This window comes from Andrographis paniculata, unplaced genomic scaffold (assembly GCF_009805555.1).
Source record: "Andrographis paniculata isolate CXL003 unplaced genomic scaffold, ASM980555v1 Contig37END, whole genome shotgun sequence".
NCBI classification, from domain to species: Eukaryota; Viridiplantae; Streptophyta; class Magnoliopsida; order Lamiales; family Acanthaceae; genus Andrographis; species Andrographis paniculata.
The window spans coordinates 3203509-3223762 of NW_026137570.1; the positions used below are offsets into that span (position 1 = coordinate 3203509).

The window sequence follows — 20254 nt, forward strand, 5'->3', positions numbered from 1 at the left end:
CACAAATTCTCACATAGGAGATTCTAGAACAAGATGCAGTGTCATATCCAGCCTCAAAGAGGAAAAAATAACAGAGACAATCAATGTTATGGCTTTCTTATGAAAGAGATGTACCGGTAATGCGGGGAGTTGAATCCAAACTGGATCAATAAGGGATTCTTCATTCAGCTTAAACCCCGGAGACCATTTGACCACACACATCGGGAAGCCTTGGAAAAACCATACCCCTCTCGATCTCAATCTAGAATAGTCTTCTTTGTTAGAGAGGTGGATGAGAATATCTTTCTAATTCAATCTACGGATTAAGAATTTGTCCAACAAGTTCAAGATTATCAAACCACAAAAGAAGCTCTTTCCACGATGCATACCTCTGTGAAATTTTCCAAGAAGAGCAAATTGATACTCCGACGTAAGGTCCAATGTTTCAGCAGCCAAGAACTTCACCTAGGATATCAGTTCACCATTGCAACTGATCTGAAACGCTCAGAAGTGTCAAAATAAGCACATGACTTGGAAGAGTCATTTTTTCGAGCATCTGGAGTGCACAAAGAAGGGGAATCGACAAACAAAGAAAGCACCAGTCTCAAGGCCTCGACATGAAACAAACCAACTCGGGAACAAGAAGACCAAGCAAAGTACGAACATGGAATCCCGATCACAGTGCCATCATTGGCGGGAAGAGCGCCGAATTGAGCTCGTGCAAACAGGATGGTCTCTGAATCTTAAAAGGAACATTTTTTTGGTCCTTTACGTTATTATCCATATCCACGCTTTGGCTTGATCTTCATCGAAAGTCATCACATTGTATAAGTAATTAATACAAACTGTTTGAATATTTGCGAAAAATAGAAATTGTATTTTAACCTAAAAAGACAGTGCATATATATAGACATATATATATGGGCCCCAAAAGACAATATATAAAAATATGCTAACACCCCCCTCAAACTCAAGGTGGTAAAATAGAAACTAACTTGAGTTTGCTCAACAATGTGGAGAACCGGCCTGGGAAGAGAGACTTGGTGAAGATATCCGCAGTCTGATCATCGGAAGAGACAGAAGATAGATGAACAGTGCCTGCATGAACATGCGGACGAACAAAGTGACAATCAATCTCAATATACTTGGTGCACTCGTGGAAGACATCATTATAGGAGATCTAAATTGCGCTCGTGCTGTCACAATGGAAGGAAGTGGAAAAAGGATAAGGAACCCTGAGATCATAAAGAAGCCGATGAAGCCAAAGGAGCTCTGGAGTCGAATCCGCAAGAGCACGATACTCAGACTCTGCACTAGAGCAAGAAATGAGAGTTTGTCTCTTGTTGCGCCAAGAAACAAGGGAACTCCCAAGAATAACACAATAACCTGTGATAGAGCGACGATCAGTCGAATCACCTGGCCAATCAGTATTAGAGAAACCTGCAAGAACCAATGGATAGTCAGTAGAAAAATAAAGACCGTGTAGGAGTGTTCCGTTGACATAACGAAAGACGTGCAACACAACAACATAGTGAACTGGCCGGGGATTAGTCATGAACTGTGCAACAACATGAACCACATGAGCTATGTAAAGGCGAGTGACTGTCAAGTATATCAGAGATCCCACTAACTGCCGATAGCGGGAGGGATCCTCTAGTGGAGTGCTATCGAAAAGAGCAAGTCGGAAGTTGCCCTCGAGAGGTGTGGATGCAATCTGGCTATCAGTCAGACCTGAACGAGATATGAGATCATTTGCATATTTTGCCTGAGATAGATATATGCCATCTGGAGCGTCAGAAATCTCAATTCCGAGAAAATAGCGGAGTTGACCAAGACTCTTCATGTCAAAGTGTCGATGAAGGTAGGTTTGTAGATCGGATATACCAGAAGTATCATCGCCGGTAATAACCACGTCATCAACATACAACAAGAGAATGATGATCTCGGCAAGAGAACGACGAAGAAAGAGAGTAGAGTCATAGGGAGATGCAGAAAAGCCATACTGAAGGAGCAAAACACTAAACTTGGCGAACCAAGCTCAGGGCGCCTACTTCAGTCCATAAAGGGCATGGCATAACTGACATACCTTCCCTGAAAAATCTGAGCCAGGTTGAGGGTATATGTAGACTTCCTCAGAAAAATCTCCATGAAGAAACACATTCTTCACATCCAACTGTAATAATTGCCAACGTCGAATAGCGGCAACAACAAAGAGACAACAAACAGATGTCAAACGAGTAACTGGAGCAAATTTCTCCTCATAATCAATATCATACTCTTGCAAAATACCTCTGGCTACAAGGCGAGCCTTTTAGCGCTCAACAGAACCATCGGAGTGAGCTTTGATTTTGTATACCCACTTGCAACTAATAGGTTTCTTGCCAAGAGGGAGATCGACGATATCCCACGTGCCAGTCTTCTCAAGAGCCTGCAATTCCTCAGATACAGCATCGCGCCACAAAGCATCACAGTTCACCTCACGAAAGGTCCTGGGTTCATGGTGAGATAAAATGATAGAAAAACAATAATAATCAAGTAGATGAGAGGGAGGACGACTTACACGGGTGGGTCGCCGATCAGTGACGGTAGGAACTGAAATTTCCGAAGGGTCGGGCACAGGCTTAGGAGGCGCAGGTGGGTCAGTTGGTGGGGAAGCATCAACATTAGACAGACCAGCAAGAACATACGGCGGTTCGGGACCTGCAGGAGAATGAGAGGAATTTAGAATAGGAACTGACGGGAGTTCGGGACATGTAAGAGGATGAGAGGAATCCATAACAAAGAACGGGGACTCTGACTCAAAAGGAATGGAAAATTTAGACTCAGAGGAAAAGAACTTATGCTCCCAAAATATAACATCCCGAGAGATACGTAGATGATTTGAGACAGGATCCCAACATCGATAACCTTTATGTTCTATCCCATACCCAAGAAAATATAACATACGGGTGCGTGGTTCTAATTTGTTATGCTCATGAGGAGGAAAATGAACAAAGCTGATACAACCAAAAGGATGAAGATGAGAGTAATCAGGTACCTGACGGAAGAGCCTCTCAAAAGGTGTGGTATCCTGAAGGATAGAGGAGGGAGGGTAAGCGGTTAATATTATAAACAACAGTAAGAGCAGCCTCGCCCCATAACCGATCTGGACAACTGGCAGATAACAGCATGGCTCGAACTATGTCTAAAATATGACGATGTTTATGCTCTGCCCAACCATTTTGTTGAGATGTGTAGGGACAAGAACGCTGGACAATAGTACCTTGGGTGGACAAAAAACTAAGAAAGACAAAATCATTATATTCGAGGGCATTGTCAATGCGAAGAGTCTGAATAGGATTTGCACCATTTTAGCGAATGCAGAGTAAATGAAAGCAAGTTTATACCGCTTACGCATAAAGTAAATCCATGTAAAGCGAGAGTGATCATCAATAAAAAACACAAAGTAATGTAACCGAGTAAGAGTAGCAATAGGAGAAGGCCCCCAAATGTCAAAATGAACTAACGAAAAAGGTTTATCAGCAATAGACAAGTTATTCAAAAAAGGTAAAGCTGGTTGTTTTCCAAGTTTATAACGCAAGAAATCAAAAGACTCAAAACGAATTGTGCCTAAAACACTTGTATTTGTAAGAGACTTAAGTTTAGATAGGGAGGCATGACCAAGTCTGAGGTGTCAGTAATATGATAGGAAGTAGAGACTGCAACGGAGAGAGATGGTGTTTGGCGAGGGCAAAGGTGGTCAAGCTCAAATAGGCGGCCTATCTTGCGACCCGTCCCAAGTATCTGACCCGTCTGTGTGTCCTGAACCTGCACACCAGAAGAAGAAAAAATTACAGTGAAATCTTGCTCAACCAACTGACCGAAAGACGCAAGGTTTAGGGCTTAATTGGGAATGACATAAACATCATCGAGGTGGGGGGCGATATATGGGTGATGCGCATGGAGGTATTATCAGCGGTAAGTATAGGAGGGGATGAGGTAACGAGTTGGGAGGAATGTAAAAGGCAAGAGTTAGGTGTCATGTGGTTACAACAGGCAGAATCAATATACCATGTGTTGTTACTTGATGTCGAGGCCAATGAAGGATGAACTGATAAAACCTGAGTGAGCATGTGACGTAGGTCCTCAAGAGTGGGAGACAGTTGAGGTGACTGTGATACGCTAGTGGCAACAACAATGGCAGAGGAAGAGCCGGAAGAGGACTGACTAGCCTTGGGATTCTTGGGACAATACAGACGGATGTGGCCTTTCTGATGACAGTAGTGACACTCAACCTTAGGGCAATAGATATAAAGATGATCAGCATCCGGGCAACTATGACATTTATCAGACTGCGGTTGTCGGGCATCCTTACAATTATCTCTGCGATGAGGAGTAGAAGAGGGAATTGCCAAGGCCGAATCAAGAGTAGGAGCCTTGAGCATCTTGAGGCGGGTGTCCTAAAAAAGAATCTCCTTCATCGATGTCTCTAAGGAAGGCAAGGGATTACGATGAAGCAAGGAAGCACGCACAGACTCATATTCTGGACCAAGCTTCATCAAGAGCTGAATCAACCGAAAGTGCTCAATCTGTATGTCGGCCTCATCAATGAGATCCCATATAGACTGTATAGTAGAGAGGAACTCATTCATATCTTGGCGCGAGTCATGTGTCAGTGCATTCAATGACCCTATAAGTTGACAATAATACATGCCTACAGTAGCCTAATATCGATGCTGCAAATAATCCCAAGCTTTCTTGGCAATGACCATGCGGCGAAGTTGAATCTGAATGGACTTGAAAGAGGTATTCCGAATCCAAATAAGAATAATGTGGTTCTTACTATCCCACTCATCCAAGGCATTATGATAGTCCATGGGATCCTTATTGTTGAGGGGCGCCGTAGAAGTGACAACATGAGCAAGCGGTGTACAAAAGTCGCCATTAACATAATGCCATAATCTTTTACCAATAAAGAAACTCTTCATGGATTCAGCCCACAAATCATAATTATTACCAGAAAGAATAACAGTAATCCCTAAAGCGTCTACACGATCCATATTAAGAGCCATACTATGAAGCGAGAAAATCAAGAATAGTATAGCGCATGCAAAAGAATCGGGCAGATAATCAGACTGGGCAAGCCAACCCCGTAACAGTTGCAAAATAAATTCAAGTCAGATGGCAAAGCCAACTATACTAGGATATCGGGGATCGAAGCAGGAGACGGCGGCCGGAAACCGCCGGACGCGGCGGGAAGGTGGAGGTCGCCGGAGGGATACAACGTCAATCTGCATCGGAGGCGCATGCGGCTGCCACGCGCCGGCGTTGGCAGCGAAAGCAATGAGGATTAGTAGAGTATGTCTATCCTAGAAGAAAAAGATGTTCTGATACCATGTTTGAATATTTGCGGAAAATAGAAATTGTATTTTAACCTAAAAAAGAGTGTATATATATAGACATACATATGTGGGCCCCAAAAGAAAATATATAAAAATATACTAACACAAACAATAAAGAATGAAAAATAATTTTCATGAAAAAGTCGAGATTGGGAAAAAAAAAAAAAAGAACACAGAGAGAAATATGACAATGACCCTGGAAAAAAAAAAGAACACAGAGAGAAATATGACAATGACCCTACTACAAATGATAAAATCAAAACACATTAGAATATGCAATGAAAATAATACAAATGAATGAAATCTGCAATGAAGAAACGAGAGGCTTTTGTGTTTAATGACCTTTCAAATGGTTGCAAAGAATCCTCCCGGAAACAAAATCTGCAATGAAATAATATAAATGAATGAAATCAGTGACAACAATTAGAATAAAATAAGGTAGTACCTCCATATCTTTTTTAAGATGCTTTGGCCTCTTCTTGGGACGCTGCGAAAGTCTCCCTCCGGTCATCAGAATAATATCTTCTTCGACCTCCTCCTTGCTCAAAGGAACTGTATGGTCAGCTTCCTACGAAGGTGTTTGCTGGGATGGCGATGGCATCGAAGATTTGCAGTGAAGATTGAAGTAACAGAAAAAAAAGAATGGGATTTAGCCTACTCACTTACCATTTATTATATACTTACCTTCTACTACTACTACTACTATTATTATTATTATTATTATTATTATTATTATTATGTGGAGAGAGAAAGTGGCATCACAACAAAAATTAAACTCTAGTTAGGTCACTTTATGTTTATATGTATATCACTCCATCCATCCCAAAACTATGGTTTTATTTGGGTTGGATACGAGATTTAAGGAATATTTATATTATATTGATATTTGGTTAAAAGTACGAGTAAAAAGACTTTTTTGCTCTTGTGAGTGGATTAGTGTAAAAAGTAGTGACATTTGTGTAATAATAATGAAAAAGTAAGGATAATTTATGGTGATATGAGTATTTATGGAAATGAGACTATTATTTTGGGACGGATAATAATAGTAAACAAGACTATTGTATTGAGACGAAGAGGATATTATTTTTTTTATTGATAGTTTTACAATATTTTTATCATATTGCTTCATATGATTTTTATTTAGTTCAATAATTTCTTCCAGAATTTGAACAGTATATTCTTAAAGTTGCAAGAGGTAATTATGTACCTTAACATATTGATGTTTTTAGATCAATCTCATCCTACGCCACGGACTAACAATCTTATTAAAAGGTAATTTTAGTATTGAATTAACGATGACAATTGTGTGTTTTGTGCATACATTCGGTAGCGGACAGAGGTGGGGGCAAAGGTGGGCTGTGAAGGAATTTTTAAGGCAAAACAAGCCTTTGCAAATCCTATTGTTGCAACACTTTGCGATGTTTTTCTATCCATCGCAAAATAAGAGCGAGATATTTTAGTGAGAAATTTTTCTAAGGTTGTAGAGGATTAAATTCTTTGCTAATTTCCTCACTAAAATCCTTCACTAATTCCCTTTCTAATTCCCTCGTTAAATCATTCACTAATTTCCTTGCTAATTCCCTCACTAATTCCCTCGTTAAATCATTCACTAATTTCCTTGTTAATTCCCTTGCTAAATCCCTCACTAATTTCCTTGATAATTTCTTCAATAAATCCCTAGCCAATTCCCTTCCTAATTCCCTCCGTAAATCCTTGCTAGAATCCCCAGCCAATTCTCTCGTTAAATCTCTCACCAATTCCCTTTTTAAATCCCTTGCAACATCCCTCATTAATTCATTCTACCAATTACAATCAAATTGCAGTAAAATAATTTCAATCAAAATAAATTAAATTAATTTGATTCCAAATAAATTACTTTTAATCTATTTCAGCTAATTATTTAAAATAGATTATTTTAAAAACGATGTCACCAATTTCAAATAAATTACAAAAATATATTAAATTAAACCTATTTCAAAAAATTCAAAATTTAAAAAATTAAATTAAACCAATTTCAATCAAAATACATGTCAATTTCAACATATTCCAAACAAAAAATAAAATAAATCAATATATTTCAACCAATTTCAAGCAAATTATATTCAAGAATTTCAACTTATTCCAAATAAATCACATTCAACTAATATCAATCAATTACAAACAAATTATATTTAACCGATATCAACCAATTTAAAACAAAATATAATAAAATAAAACTAATTCCAAACAAATTATATTTAATCTATTTCAACCAATTCCAAGCAAATTAAATTTAATTCTAAAAACTAAACTATTAACAATCATATAAACAATCATGTTCCATTAGAAGAAAGATTCAACAATGTAATCAATTATTGTTTCAATAAACGAAACATAACAATATTTAATGTGTCTCCCAAAACAAAATATAAACATCAATATACATAATGCATCTATAACCGATAAGAGTATTTATTATGTCTCTTAAAACAAAATATAAACATCAATATACCTAATGCATCCATAACCGATAAGAGTATTTAATATGTCTCCCAAAACAAGATATAAGCATCAATATACCTAATGTATCCATAACCGATAAAAGTATTTAATGTCTCCCAAAAAAATATAAAATTCAATATATCTAATGCATCCATAACCAATAAGAGTATTTAATGTCTCCCAAAACAAAATATAAACATCAATATACCTAATACATTTATCACCTATAAGAATAACGCCTGCATCAAGAATCAAACAATGTAATCAATGATTGTTTCAATAAAATAATTATAATAGTATTAATATGTGTACCAAAATAAAATATAAGCATCAATATACAAAATACATACATCATGTGATAGAAAAAGCACCCGCATCAAGAATCAAACATACATGCATCTAGCCGAGGTTTACTACATTTTTCTTTATATGCAGCATGATCCAATGTATCAATAACACTACTTCTAATAAGGGATGATAAAATGCATACACTAAACTTGTTCAAGTAATCTTGATATGTGGCTGTATGATGCTTCTCTAATTTAGTACACACATATATATATATATAAAATAAATGAAAACATATATACCTATTTGCCATCTGATTCTGATACAGGTACCAGTACACCTGGTAACCTGAGGTGTTGTCCACTAAAATCGAGGGAACCGACCCCTGCAAAAAAGCTAGGATGTTGGATTGAACAAATTCAAGAAATGTAAAGTCAATCCTTTAAGTTATCCTTACTTACCTGGCACTGCACCTCCACAACATTACAGCTGACAATCTCACAAGCAGCCACAACATCCTAAGATGGAATTTAAAAGAGAAATCAAGTTCAAATGTATAAGCTATATGTGCAATCATCGGTCAATCTATCAAGAATCAAATCATAATAGTATTTAATATATGTACCAAAGAAAAATACCAATATCAATATACCAAATACATACATCATGTGATAGGAGGACCTGCATCACCGTTAGGGCCACGGCGGTTGAAGTCTGCTCGTAACCTACGGAGCTCCTCCATAATGCTGAGGTTTTGATTGACGATGGTTTGGTGGATTTGTTCAATACTCTCCACCCGATCATCCACATGGTGAACATAATCATCAATATGCTGAAGTCGATCATTGAATTTAGTTTCCATTTGTTTGAGGTGCTGATCAATGTCTACAATGGCCGAAGAATAAGCATCGCTCATGAAAGACGATCGATTAGCGGGTACTGTACTCGCTAAAGACCCGAGCCCAAATATCCAATTTTTTTTATTCCGTGGAACAAATTTTAGAAACACCCTGTCCATATCAACCCTGGTAGTGCCTTGCTGTGTCAGGACCCCCACAATGGCATCCAAATCCTCCTGAATTATCAACAACTAATGTGATAAACATTAACTGAAAATAAAATGTGTTATATTTATTTTATTGTGATATATTTAGTTTATAGATAACATAAAACAATCTTAGATGCTTTTGGATTTACATAGTCAATCCGGTTGTGTTTCTTTGTATGGGCCCAAACATACGTTTCAGTCATATTCAATCCCTGCATTAGAATTGAGAATATAAAATGATTGTTTATGAATCAATATTTATTTTAATGTTATAGAATTACATACCATCTTCTTGGACATCTCATAAAATGACCGAGACCCTCATGTATGCGTAGCCTCAGATGTAACATCTGGAAGACCCCGCCGCCTAATTTTCTTTGCAATCTCCGATTTCTTTTTGGCATCATTAGAGCTCCAAACCCTCGTCCATTCAGCCAAGGCCTCCGGGTCGAGAACTTCATCGGCCTTTTTGTCTTTTCCATGCTGGATGCCATGCAACCACTGTTTGTATGCATTTTGGGCCTTTTTTTTGTACACACATAGGGCTTTCTTCTCATTAGTGGAGTCCCACGTAACATGCTTCTGCAACAACATTATATAACAAATTAGTAAATATAAATTAAATATATATGTAATATTTATTATTCAACCAAATATTTTACCTTCATTTCCTTTGCATACCACTGTTTGATGTTCGGCGGAACTTTCATCCAAGAAGTGCCTTGACGATGGATGGATGAACGAAAGATATCCCGGAACTCCTTTGAGGCTTCTTGAGGCCACAAGACACTACAATAATTGAATGTTAAATGTTTTACACTTAAACATATGGATTTAACATATATACCTTCAATTTGGCTCTACATTGATCTTAATGCTATTATCAGCGATAGGCGCTATCGTTGAAGTTGATCCTACAATTGGTATCAAATTATTATAAAATAAACAAATATAAAATAAATATTATTTGTATACTAACCTGAAGCTACAATGGACCCATATGATTTCGTACAAGATGATGCACATGTACGAATTGTAAGTAGTATGATAATTCTCTATGTTATATTAATATGATAAAGACAAGCTCTTGCCGACTTACCTCCATGATTGGTCAGGTACACCTCATCCGTATGTCCTATTTGTTGCCCTCGTCCTCTCTCTTGTCTCCCCTCAACATAAACTCGAACAACATCTGATATCTGTTGGTCAATCTCCTCATCTAATTGATCCCGTGACATATGCATTTCAAAAGATGCATTGATTTATACCTTATAATAAAACTTATAACTTTATTAAATACAATAAAATTATAAAAATCTACACTATATTGACCTATTCATATGAAACATCATCTTCATCGCTAGTCTCCTCCATGTAGTTAGTCTCAGAGTCAGATGTTTCGAGATAAACCTCTTCATCGGTGTCAGATAGATCTGAATCCTCCAATGGTATTCCCCCAACACCTTCAAGAGACACTAAAATTCAAATTTTTGCCAGTGGTAACCCCTTCAATGGCACAAGACTCAACCATTGCATCTTGGTATGTTTTATGTACGGGCACAATATATGTATCACTCTTCTTTACTTCAATCCAACCACGAGGCTTGACTCGACATACAACCAACCAGTCTTCCTTGTCTTTTTTGAGACTTAGGAATGGTATATAAGATACTTGAGATGCTTGCATGCCCAATATAAAAGTTTCGTAACTCCGAAGATTTTTTTATTTATTTACCTCTATTAGATTGTATTTCTCATGTTTTTTAGTGCCCAAGCCCCTCGTCAGATTGAACTACTCACAATTGAAGACCACACACCTTTTGATAAGAAGGGCTGGAAATTCAACCTCCATAATTTCTTGGAGTTTTCCGTAATATACTAAGCCTCCCCCATCTATGCAAACACCACAATTGTACGTCTCCTTGGTAGAACCATGCTTTTCTGTGTGGAACATATGGAATATGTGATTACCTCCACTAATGGACCATGTGCAATATCTTTGAAAGTTAGATTGATATTGACGTGATTTGAAACCTACATTACAAATAATTTTTATTCCATGTAATGTGTAGGAAGTTAACTTAACTTGTTGAAAAAATATTCATTCAGTGTGATTTACTTACATATTGAGAAAACCAACTAGAGAAATTAGCATGAAGTTCGGAGGCAAGTTCAACATCAAATATTGAGGGATTTGCCTGCCTTAATGTTTCTTCAAATAGCCTATAGAGAATATTATAGTTAAGATGCTTATTCAAAATATTATTGAAATCAAATTTGATTTTAAGTGATATACTTACAAAATAAATGGTTCAACTTCAGGACAATTGAGCAAGAAGTATGTATGGATTGACTTTCTTTCTACAGGAGTAAGAAATTGCTTTTTTCCTTTTCCTTGCAAGCATGCAGAATGATTGAAAGCTGCAATAGTTGTACATCGTTGCAAATAGGGGCCGCCAACATCTTGTCTCGGCACATTTCTTGTACGCGTGTGCACATGTTGTTCAAAATAATGTGAACAAAAGAATCCAACTTCTCTTACGAGAAATGCATTAACAATTGATCCCTCGACATGTGCTTTATTTTTTACCATCTTTTTCAGACGATTTAAAAATCTGTGACAAACACATTGGTGAGTATTTACAAGTACATACTAGGGTATTAAAACAAATAAAAACATCAATACCTTTCGAATGGATACATCCAACGAAATTGAACAGGACCTCAAATTCTTGCTTCGTATGGTAGGTGTATGGGGGGATGCTCCATGCTATCAAAGAATGCAGGGATGAATATTGTCTCAACTTTACATAAAATCACCGGGATCTCTTTCTCTATTAATTCCATATCACTCACCGTGATAGTTTTGGACGTCAAACGAAGGAAATAATTGCTCAGTTCTGTCAATGGCTCCCAAAATCTTCTTTGGCAACAACTCACGAAACCTAATCGGAATGAGACGTTGCATAAAAACATGGCAATTGTGGCTTTTCATTCCGAACATCTTGTGCTTCGTCATATTGACACACCGGCGCAAATTAGACATATATCCGTCAGGCATTTTTAACTTTTCAACCCAATATAAGAATTCTTTTTGTCCCGCTTTGTCTATTGTGTTTGCCGCGAGAGGATAGCAATTTCGGGCCGCCTCAAATTCAAGCTCTTTTTAATCACAAAATATTGTCATGCCTGCCCGTGCTTTAGCATTGTCTTTTGTTTTACCCTTCACATCCATTATAGTATTGAATATATTTTCAAACACATTCTTCTCAATGTGCATAACATCTAGATTATATCGAATCAACAAGTCTTTCGAATATGGCAAGTCCCAGAATATGCTTCTTTTACGCCACCCGCATAATTTGCATAGCCTTTTATTAGTCTCATCAGCATTCATCTATGTTACTTTTAAAAAGCCATATCGATCGAGTTCCCGAACTTGATCATCCCCAGATTTAATATGCGGTGGAGGTCGTGAATCAATTATCCTCTTTAAATTTCTTCTTGTCAGATCGAAATGGATGACTGGCCGGTAGAAATCTACGATGTGTATCAAACCACGATTGCTTACAACCACTAGGGAGATGAAAAGACACAGTTTGATTCTGACAGATTGGGCATGCTGTCTTTCCTGATGTACTCCAACCAGACAACATCGAATAAGCGAGGAGATCACCTACAGTCCACAATACGGCTGCTCTCATAATAAAATTCTCCTTACGGAAAACATCAAATGTTTCAACCCCAACGCTCCACAACATGTTCAACTCTTCTATCAAAGGCTGTAAGTATACATCAATTTTTTGTTTTGGATTTGCACCTCCCTGTACAACAAGCGATAAAAATTTATACTCGTCCTTTAAACACATATTAGACGGAAGATTGTATGGTGTCACAACTACTGGCCAACAAGAGTATTGTTTTCCATATTGTCCAAATGGCTGAAATCCATCAGTGCAAAGACCCAATCTCACATTTCTAGCCTTCGATGCAAATGATGGATATCTTGCATCCAAATGTTTCCGCGCCTTTGAGTCACACGGATGACATATATCATCCTCATTGGTATGTCGATGGTCCGCATGCCATTACAGGAATGAAGCTTTCTGAGAGGAAACATATAAGTGTTTTAACCTTGGTGTGAGCGGAAAGTAGATTATATACCGAACAAGTACCCTTTTTCCATTTTTTTTCCTTGTATCAAGCTTTATTGCAAAACCTGCAACTGTTTAGTTCGGCGTCTTCTCTCCAATACAACATACAACCCAACTGACAACAGTCTATCTTTTCTACTAGAAGACCCAAACCCTCAATCAACTTCTTGGTTTCATAAAAGTTCTTGACGAAACAATTATCCTCTGGCATGATGTCATGCACCAACTGGCACTGCACATCAAACTATTTCTCAGGTAGATTAAAATCCGCCTTAATAGTAACCATTCTAGCCACTGTTGATAGTAAAGTTGCTTTGGTACAACCTTTCCACAATTGCTTATCTGCTGTCCTTAAGAGATCGTATAGTTTCTTATCTTCAGGATTAGGATCCTCCTCTTCCCTACGAACCTCAAACTCTGGTCCTACAACATCCATCATCATATGTGCATAAAAACCCATTCTATGATCAATTTATGCTTCAATTTGTTGGACCTCCGATGCCTGGGAGGTACCACTCTCATCATGTGTTTCACCATGACATATCCATCACTCGTACAATCTTACGAAACCCTTAGTGTATAGGTGATGCTTAACGTCCTCCACCGGAAGAAATGGAGCATTGGCACAACACTTACATGGACATTTTATCTTTCTGTTAATCTTATATACCTTGGGCTTGGTTACAAAATAATTGAGAAAATCATTTACCCCGGCCACAAAATCCCTATTCAAAATTCCGTTACGCATTCTGTTGTACATCCAAGATTTTCCGGTACTACTCATGGTAACAATATTTTAATATAAGACCCTACATAAATCCATGGAATAGTAAGATGTAGCAAAAGAAATATATATATATATATATATACAAGAAAAAACAAACTAAGATGGTACGATCTTTTGTTGCATAGTAATAACCTTGAGTTAGAATACTACAAATAATTCAATAAGCACATTCTGGAAACTCATGTTGTCCAATCGAGTATCAGGGAATCACACGCACATAAGATTTAAATGTTTCAACATCATTCTACTGTTCTGATGCTCAGTTTCTATTTCATGTTTAGCATCAACTGTTTTAGTTCTGATGCTCAATTTCTATTTCATGTTTAGCCTCAATTGTTTTAGCTCCTCTACTACAGCCTTGGAGGATGCTCCTATCATAGGATATGCTGGTTGTTCAATTATTTTCTTATGCATTTTATTGAAGTTTGAAGATGTTGTTTTACTTGCACTAGCCTACGGTCGACATTCGTTATTAATTTAGCAATCCTTCTCAAGTTTGGTCGACAATGTTAGCAATTATAAAGTGTTTCATGAAAGATTTGTTATTATTACAATAGCTGTAACCTAAGAAAGTTAAGCAAATCAATAAAGTTTATATGAATCTTATACTCCTCAGATTAAATACAATTATTCTTAAGTTATTAATATTCATGAAGTAGACAATATAGTGGTTGCATCTATGTGTGTGGAAAGATTACACCTTATTCTTCAATAAAATTCATTATATAATTTATGTGTATCCATTTTAGCTGCTACTCACTGAAGATACTTTTTATTAAATTGTAACAACAACTAACAAGTTCAATGGATTCTAACTCGACATCAAATAAGACTAATAGTTATATGTAAATTACATAAAAGAATCAAATTAAGTGAAAGTCATATAGAATCACCCTATCCAGTTGCAACAGAACATCAAGCAAATGAACTACATTCCAATTAAAGCTTTAAAAATAATAACAACACAGTTTGTGGATAATACAAAATTAAGTAATGAAATGATGAATATTAACGAACCTCAAGCTATTAATTCTACAATCCAGTCCATCCATAAAAGTAAACATGTACAAAGTGCTATACTAAGAAAAGAAATGCTCAAAAAACATAGCAGCACAACAATGGCAACAAAAATGTAACAAAAAAATTACTATACAAAATTCAACAATTAAAAAGAGATTATACCGTTGAGAAGTATTTTCGATGAATTTGATTCCTCGAGTAGATTTCGAATAACTGCTGGAGGATTAAAATTGAAGTATAAATGCAGAAATATGTATTAGAATGTTTAGGATTAGAATTAGACGAAGCCAAATGACTAAAGAGAAGAGAAGATGAAGAAGACAACCTGCGTTGGGGAGTATTTTGAGTGATGATAAACTTACCGAACTCAACCGATGAAAATCTACGAAACCAACACTGACGCACAACTCCTCTACCGTAACAAATGTCGCCACGGTAAACAGATAAAGAAGCAAAACTCGTGGTTGCGTCCAATGACGGGGAGCTGCAAGCCTGCAACAATGGGAGAAATTTGACCGCGAGGAAGAAGGTAAAGAATAAATGTGAAAAATGAGAAAACGAAAAGATGAAAATGGGATATTTGACGTTGGCGGCGGCTGCTGTAGGGTTTAGCGGGTAAAAACTTATTATTATATTTTTAGTAAATTAATATTCATTTATAATATTATATATTATTATATCCTTACAGAAAAATAATACTAATATTAATGTTAATAAAAAAATAAAAGATAAAAGATATTATGAATATAAAAAATAATATTAAACATTATAAATTATAAATTAATTTATTTTACATATTTAAATAATAATATTATTTTAAGTTAAATAATTTTTATTTTTAATTTTATTTTGTAAGTATAATTTTGCAAGTAATATTTTGCAAGAGAAATTTTCATTAAATTCTTCTCTATTTTGTAAAATTGTAGTGAAATATATTTTTTTTTATAGTATTCCTAACACAAATTGGCATTAAATTAGCAAGGGATATATACATCGCTAATTCTCTCATCAACTCAATTTCTATACCTAATATGAAACGAAATTGCTAGGAATTAATTCCTCCACAATCATCCTTGGCAAATTGTCACAATTGGGAGGGAATTGAATTCTCTCACAATCATCCTTCACAAACCGTCACTATTGACAAAGGATTTGAGATCCCTCGCAAATATCCGTCACTAAATTAGATTTTTTTAGTAGTGTAAGTTGTCTCATTTAACAAATACAGTATGAGAGCTTGATGTTCCACAATGATATCCAATTCTATTATAATCACTATATGATTTTCCAACGCATAAAACTTCATCAAATTTAGATTTACCTTTGAGGAGCATTGTGTTTTCTTCCATGAGAGTTTGATTTGTTGATTCGAGTTCTTGAATTTTTTATGTCACATTAGTAACTTCCTCGGACGTCTTCTCACATTTGATGCACAAATCGCTTTTCATATTTATCAATCTTGTGTTGTCTTCTGTCAATACATCAATCTTTGTTTCCAATATTTTCACACAACCTCTGAGATACTTAGTTTTGGATATTAAAATCTTTTGTTTAACTACAATTTCAGTATATGCTTCACTTAATTCTCCATGATCCATTTCGGTTGTTCTATTGCAATCATAATCATCGATCACTTTATCATGTAGAGTAAAGGCAACAACATTTTGACCATCATTTTGTTAAGAATTTTTTTCCCCTTAGGATCGATGCTCGGGTTGTTCCTGCAACCAAATAATACTCATTAAGAGTATTAGTAGGTTAGTACCAATAATCAGAATAGCAATAAATATAAGCTAAGAAAACAGTGTTATAATATAACAAAATATCTGGAATAATTTGGTAGGCTCACGTCACAGCCCACTCCGCGCCAACTCTAAGCCTTCCAACGAGGCAACACCACAAAAGGGGAGTACTATGGGTTTTGACACCAAGGAACCCAAAGAAGGGAGGAGATCTCACAAAGGTGTAGAGGAACACAAAGGAGAACACAAAGGATCACACCAAGCGACTGTCTCTCTCGGCTCTCACTCGCTTCACTTCTCCTTAAACCCATTGCCTCACACACACATATATATAGGCTACCAAGAAGCCACACAAAGCCCCAAAACCAGGAAAAAACTTACCTTGTTAATTGAAGAACAAAGGACCCGGAAGACGGAACAGATCACCCTTAGAGCACCAATTTTGGACTTGAGGAAAAGAGAAGCCGAGAATGGGTCTTAATCGATACAAATGAGATTTGGGGAAAGAATTATTCAATTTAAGGATCAATCCGGGTCAGGGTGTATGAACCGGGTCGGTATGAGCAGGGTTGGATCGGGTCGGTTCGGACCTGAAATAAAACCCAACAATCTCCCCCTTATTTCTGGTCGACCATCATGGTCGCATTGGAGGGCATAAACAAGAGTGGGGAACAAGCTAACATCATCGCCTTTATACATGCAACTTACCACATAGATATTGCACACAAAAACATATATATATATATAAATATATAAGCACAAATTAAACATATATGCAAAAAAATAAACAATACCAAGTTATAAAATCAACCCATTCAATTTGCAAAGTTAACATATAACAAAAAATTTAGATTAATATAATATGTACCAACAAAAGGATGCGACATAGAGCTATAATCGAAAACAAATTTCTCAAGGGCAATATTAGGAAACCATTCAGTTTCCCACACTGGATCAATAGTAGAAACATTATCTCTTACTATAAACACGTCACCTACAACCTCATCCTCTGTAGTCATATTCGTTTCATCATGTTGTTGGTTTCTAAAGTTTTCTTTAGGATGCGGACATTGATTTATAAAATGATTCTTATTCCCACAATTATAGCACTTCCTATTCTTACCTTTCCATTTGCATTCATTCTTTTGATTGTCAAAATTATGTGACTAACATCTAGCTAACAAGACCTCATCATATGCTTGTTTCTATTTCCCATTAACTTGTAAGTCGAATTCTTTACTCTTTAATCCACTAATAACTTTTTCTAGAGTTATACTATCTCTACTATACTTAATAACAAATTGACATCAGAAAAAGATTCAGGAATTACATTAAAAAACACAATAGGATTGTAATCATCAATATTTTTGTCTCTTGTTTGTTTAATATCTTGAACTAGCCTAGAACAAACATCAAGATTCTCATCTATTGACTTATTTAATTCAAGTTTAAATCTGAAGAATTTTTCAAGCAGAAACAATTTATTCGGCAAAGACTTTTCCATATACATTTCTTCTAATTTTTTTCAAAGTTCTTTTGCAGAATTATGCTTTCCTACTTTTCTAATCACAGAGTCAGATAAATTCAATATCATTAATGAATATGCATGTTCATCTAACTCAAACTTTTTATCTTCAGTCAACAACCGATTAAAAGCACCATCAATATCTTTGGCAACCTTTTGTGTTATTAAGATACTTTTCATCTTTTGTTGCCAGATTGAAAAATTAATTTTGCCATCAAACGTTTCAGTAGACACAGTTGTCATAATGCCCAAGTATCTATACAAAGTTCACACTATAAGCCACACAAAAATGTCACTCAATTCACTAACTATCAGTGGTCAGCTACTAACTCGTTCTTGGAGCTGCCAATTACGTGATAGCAGTGTTCAAACCAAACAATATTCACATAATTTAATCTCCACTTACCCAAAAACTCATTAAAAGATAAAAGAAAGGGTTAGCCTTCCGTTACCAAATCGAGGGCACAATTTAAAATTTTGATTCGATCGTACAACCCGTTTCCAACTTGGAAGCTCTGATACCATTGGTGGGACTAGACAAACCAACACTAGTATGATATTGTCCTCTTTGGGTTGAGCCCGCAAGAATTTGTATTTGGATTTCCTCCAAAAGGCCTCATATTAGTGAAGTTCATTTGAGACTTATAAGGTGTTTAATTTTCTTCACATTTTTCAATGTGGGACTTGGGTTTGCACTCCAACAATCCTCCTCTCAAACCAAGGACCAACCAATGAGCTTTCCCTGCCTACCTTGTACCGCTTGTCACAAAGGGACCCGCTGCCTGACCAACCACAACTCTTGGGACCGACCCAAAGCCGCTTGGACACTTTCGACACAAGACACCTTGGCAGGTCACGAGGGTGAGGCCACCACCACAACCAATGCCCAATGCCACCCACTCCACTTCACCATTGAACCGAGCTCTAATACCACTGTTAAGAATTTGTTTCCTCTTAGGATTGATGACTCGGATTGTTTCTGCAACCAAATAATACTCACTAAGAATATTAGTTGCCAACTCAACACTAGTATGATATTGTCCGTTTTGGGCTGAGCCCCCACGGATTTGTTTTTGGATTTCCTTCAAAAGACCTTATACTAGTGGAGTTTATTTGAGATTTATAAGGTGTGGAATTTTCTTCACAACTTCTAATGTTGGCCTTCGGTTTGCACCCCAACACATTCTCAGCATCTAAATGTGATCCTTCAACATTATTTTCATCGTCACTCCATCTAACACCCATTGTTTTGTTATTTTTCCTCATTGCTTTTGGGCACTCATATTGGATGTGTACAAAACCATTGCAACCATAACAAATAACATCATTGGATACTACTGGTTTCTTTGGCACTGTAATTTTCTTTTTTTTTTCTGACCAAAAGATTTCTATTGAATAGAAGATTTATGTTGAGTTTGAGTGGCATTTTTCTCAATTTTCTTCTTTAACTGTTTGGCCCTCGTTTTTTTGAAATTATTTTTTTGAGAAAAGATACCTCATCTTCAACCGAATCATCCTCGACATTATTGCTAGATCCATCAGCTATAAATGCAATCTCTTTTTTCGGTTTTGGCTTAAGATGGTTTAAATCATATGTTTGTAGAATTCCAATCAATCCATCCAAGATCATGGTGTTAATCTTCTCCATTTCTTCTAAAGCAACAACCTTGGGAGCGAACTTATGAGTGATTTCTTAACATCTTGTTAACTAATTTCCTTTCTTCGTAGATCAATCCAAGCATGTTAGTCTGATTTAAAATATCCTTGATGCGATTGTTGTAATCAAAGATCGTCTCATTATCTTCAAGTTTTAGCCCATCGAACTTAGATTCGACCATCTGCATCTTTG

The 20254-nt window shown here is 36.4% G+C and overlaps 1 protein-coding gene and 1 long non-coding RNA gene across 12 annotated transcripts; both read right to left on the reverse strand.

Moving 5' to 3' along the window:
* Positions 1-475: 475 nt before the first annotated feature.
* Positions 476-1906, reverse strand: LOC127250617 (uncharacterized mitochondrial protein AtMg00810-like). The gene is made up of 3 exons (XM_051273986.1): positions 1366-1906; positions 975-1287; positions 476-782 (listed from the first exon to the last, which is right to left on the reverse strand). Exons 1-2 carry the CDS (start codon positions 1820-1822, stop codon positions 1160-1162), a joined length of 585 nt encoding a protein of 194 aa, XP_051129943.1. The 5' UTR covers positions 1823-1906; the 3' UTR covers positions 476-782; positions 975-1159.
* A 5990-nt stretch (positions 1907-7896) lies between these two features.
* On the reverse strand, positions 7897-15662 carry LOC127250213 (uncharacterized). Of its 11 annotated transcripts, XR_007838584.1 has the most exons (12): positions 15464-15662; positions 15301-15354; positions 10510-14140; positions 10277-10396; positions 10025-10091; positions 9840-9966; positions 9463-9759; positions 9327-9389; positions 8793-9204; positions 8591-8647; positions 8432-8514; positions 7897-8080 (listed from the first exon to the last, which is right to left on the reverse strand). It is a non-coding gene; the product is annotated as an uncharacterized LOC127250213 (long non-coding RNA). The 11 variants fall into 11 exon arrangements; XR_007838588.1 differs by lacking the exon at positions 10510-14140 and having other exon boundaries at positions 10277-10376; positions 15301-15351; positions 15501-15662; XR_007838586.1 differs by lacking the exon at positions 10510-14140 and having other exon boundaries at positions 10277-10376; positions 15501-15662.
* Positions 15663-20254: the final 4592 nt, after the last annotated feature.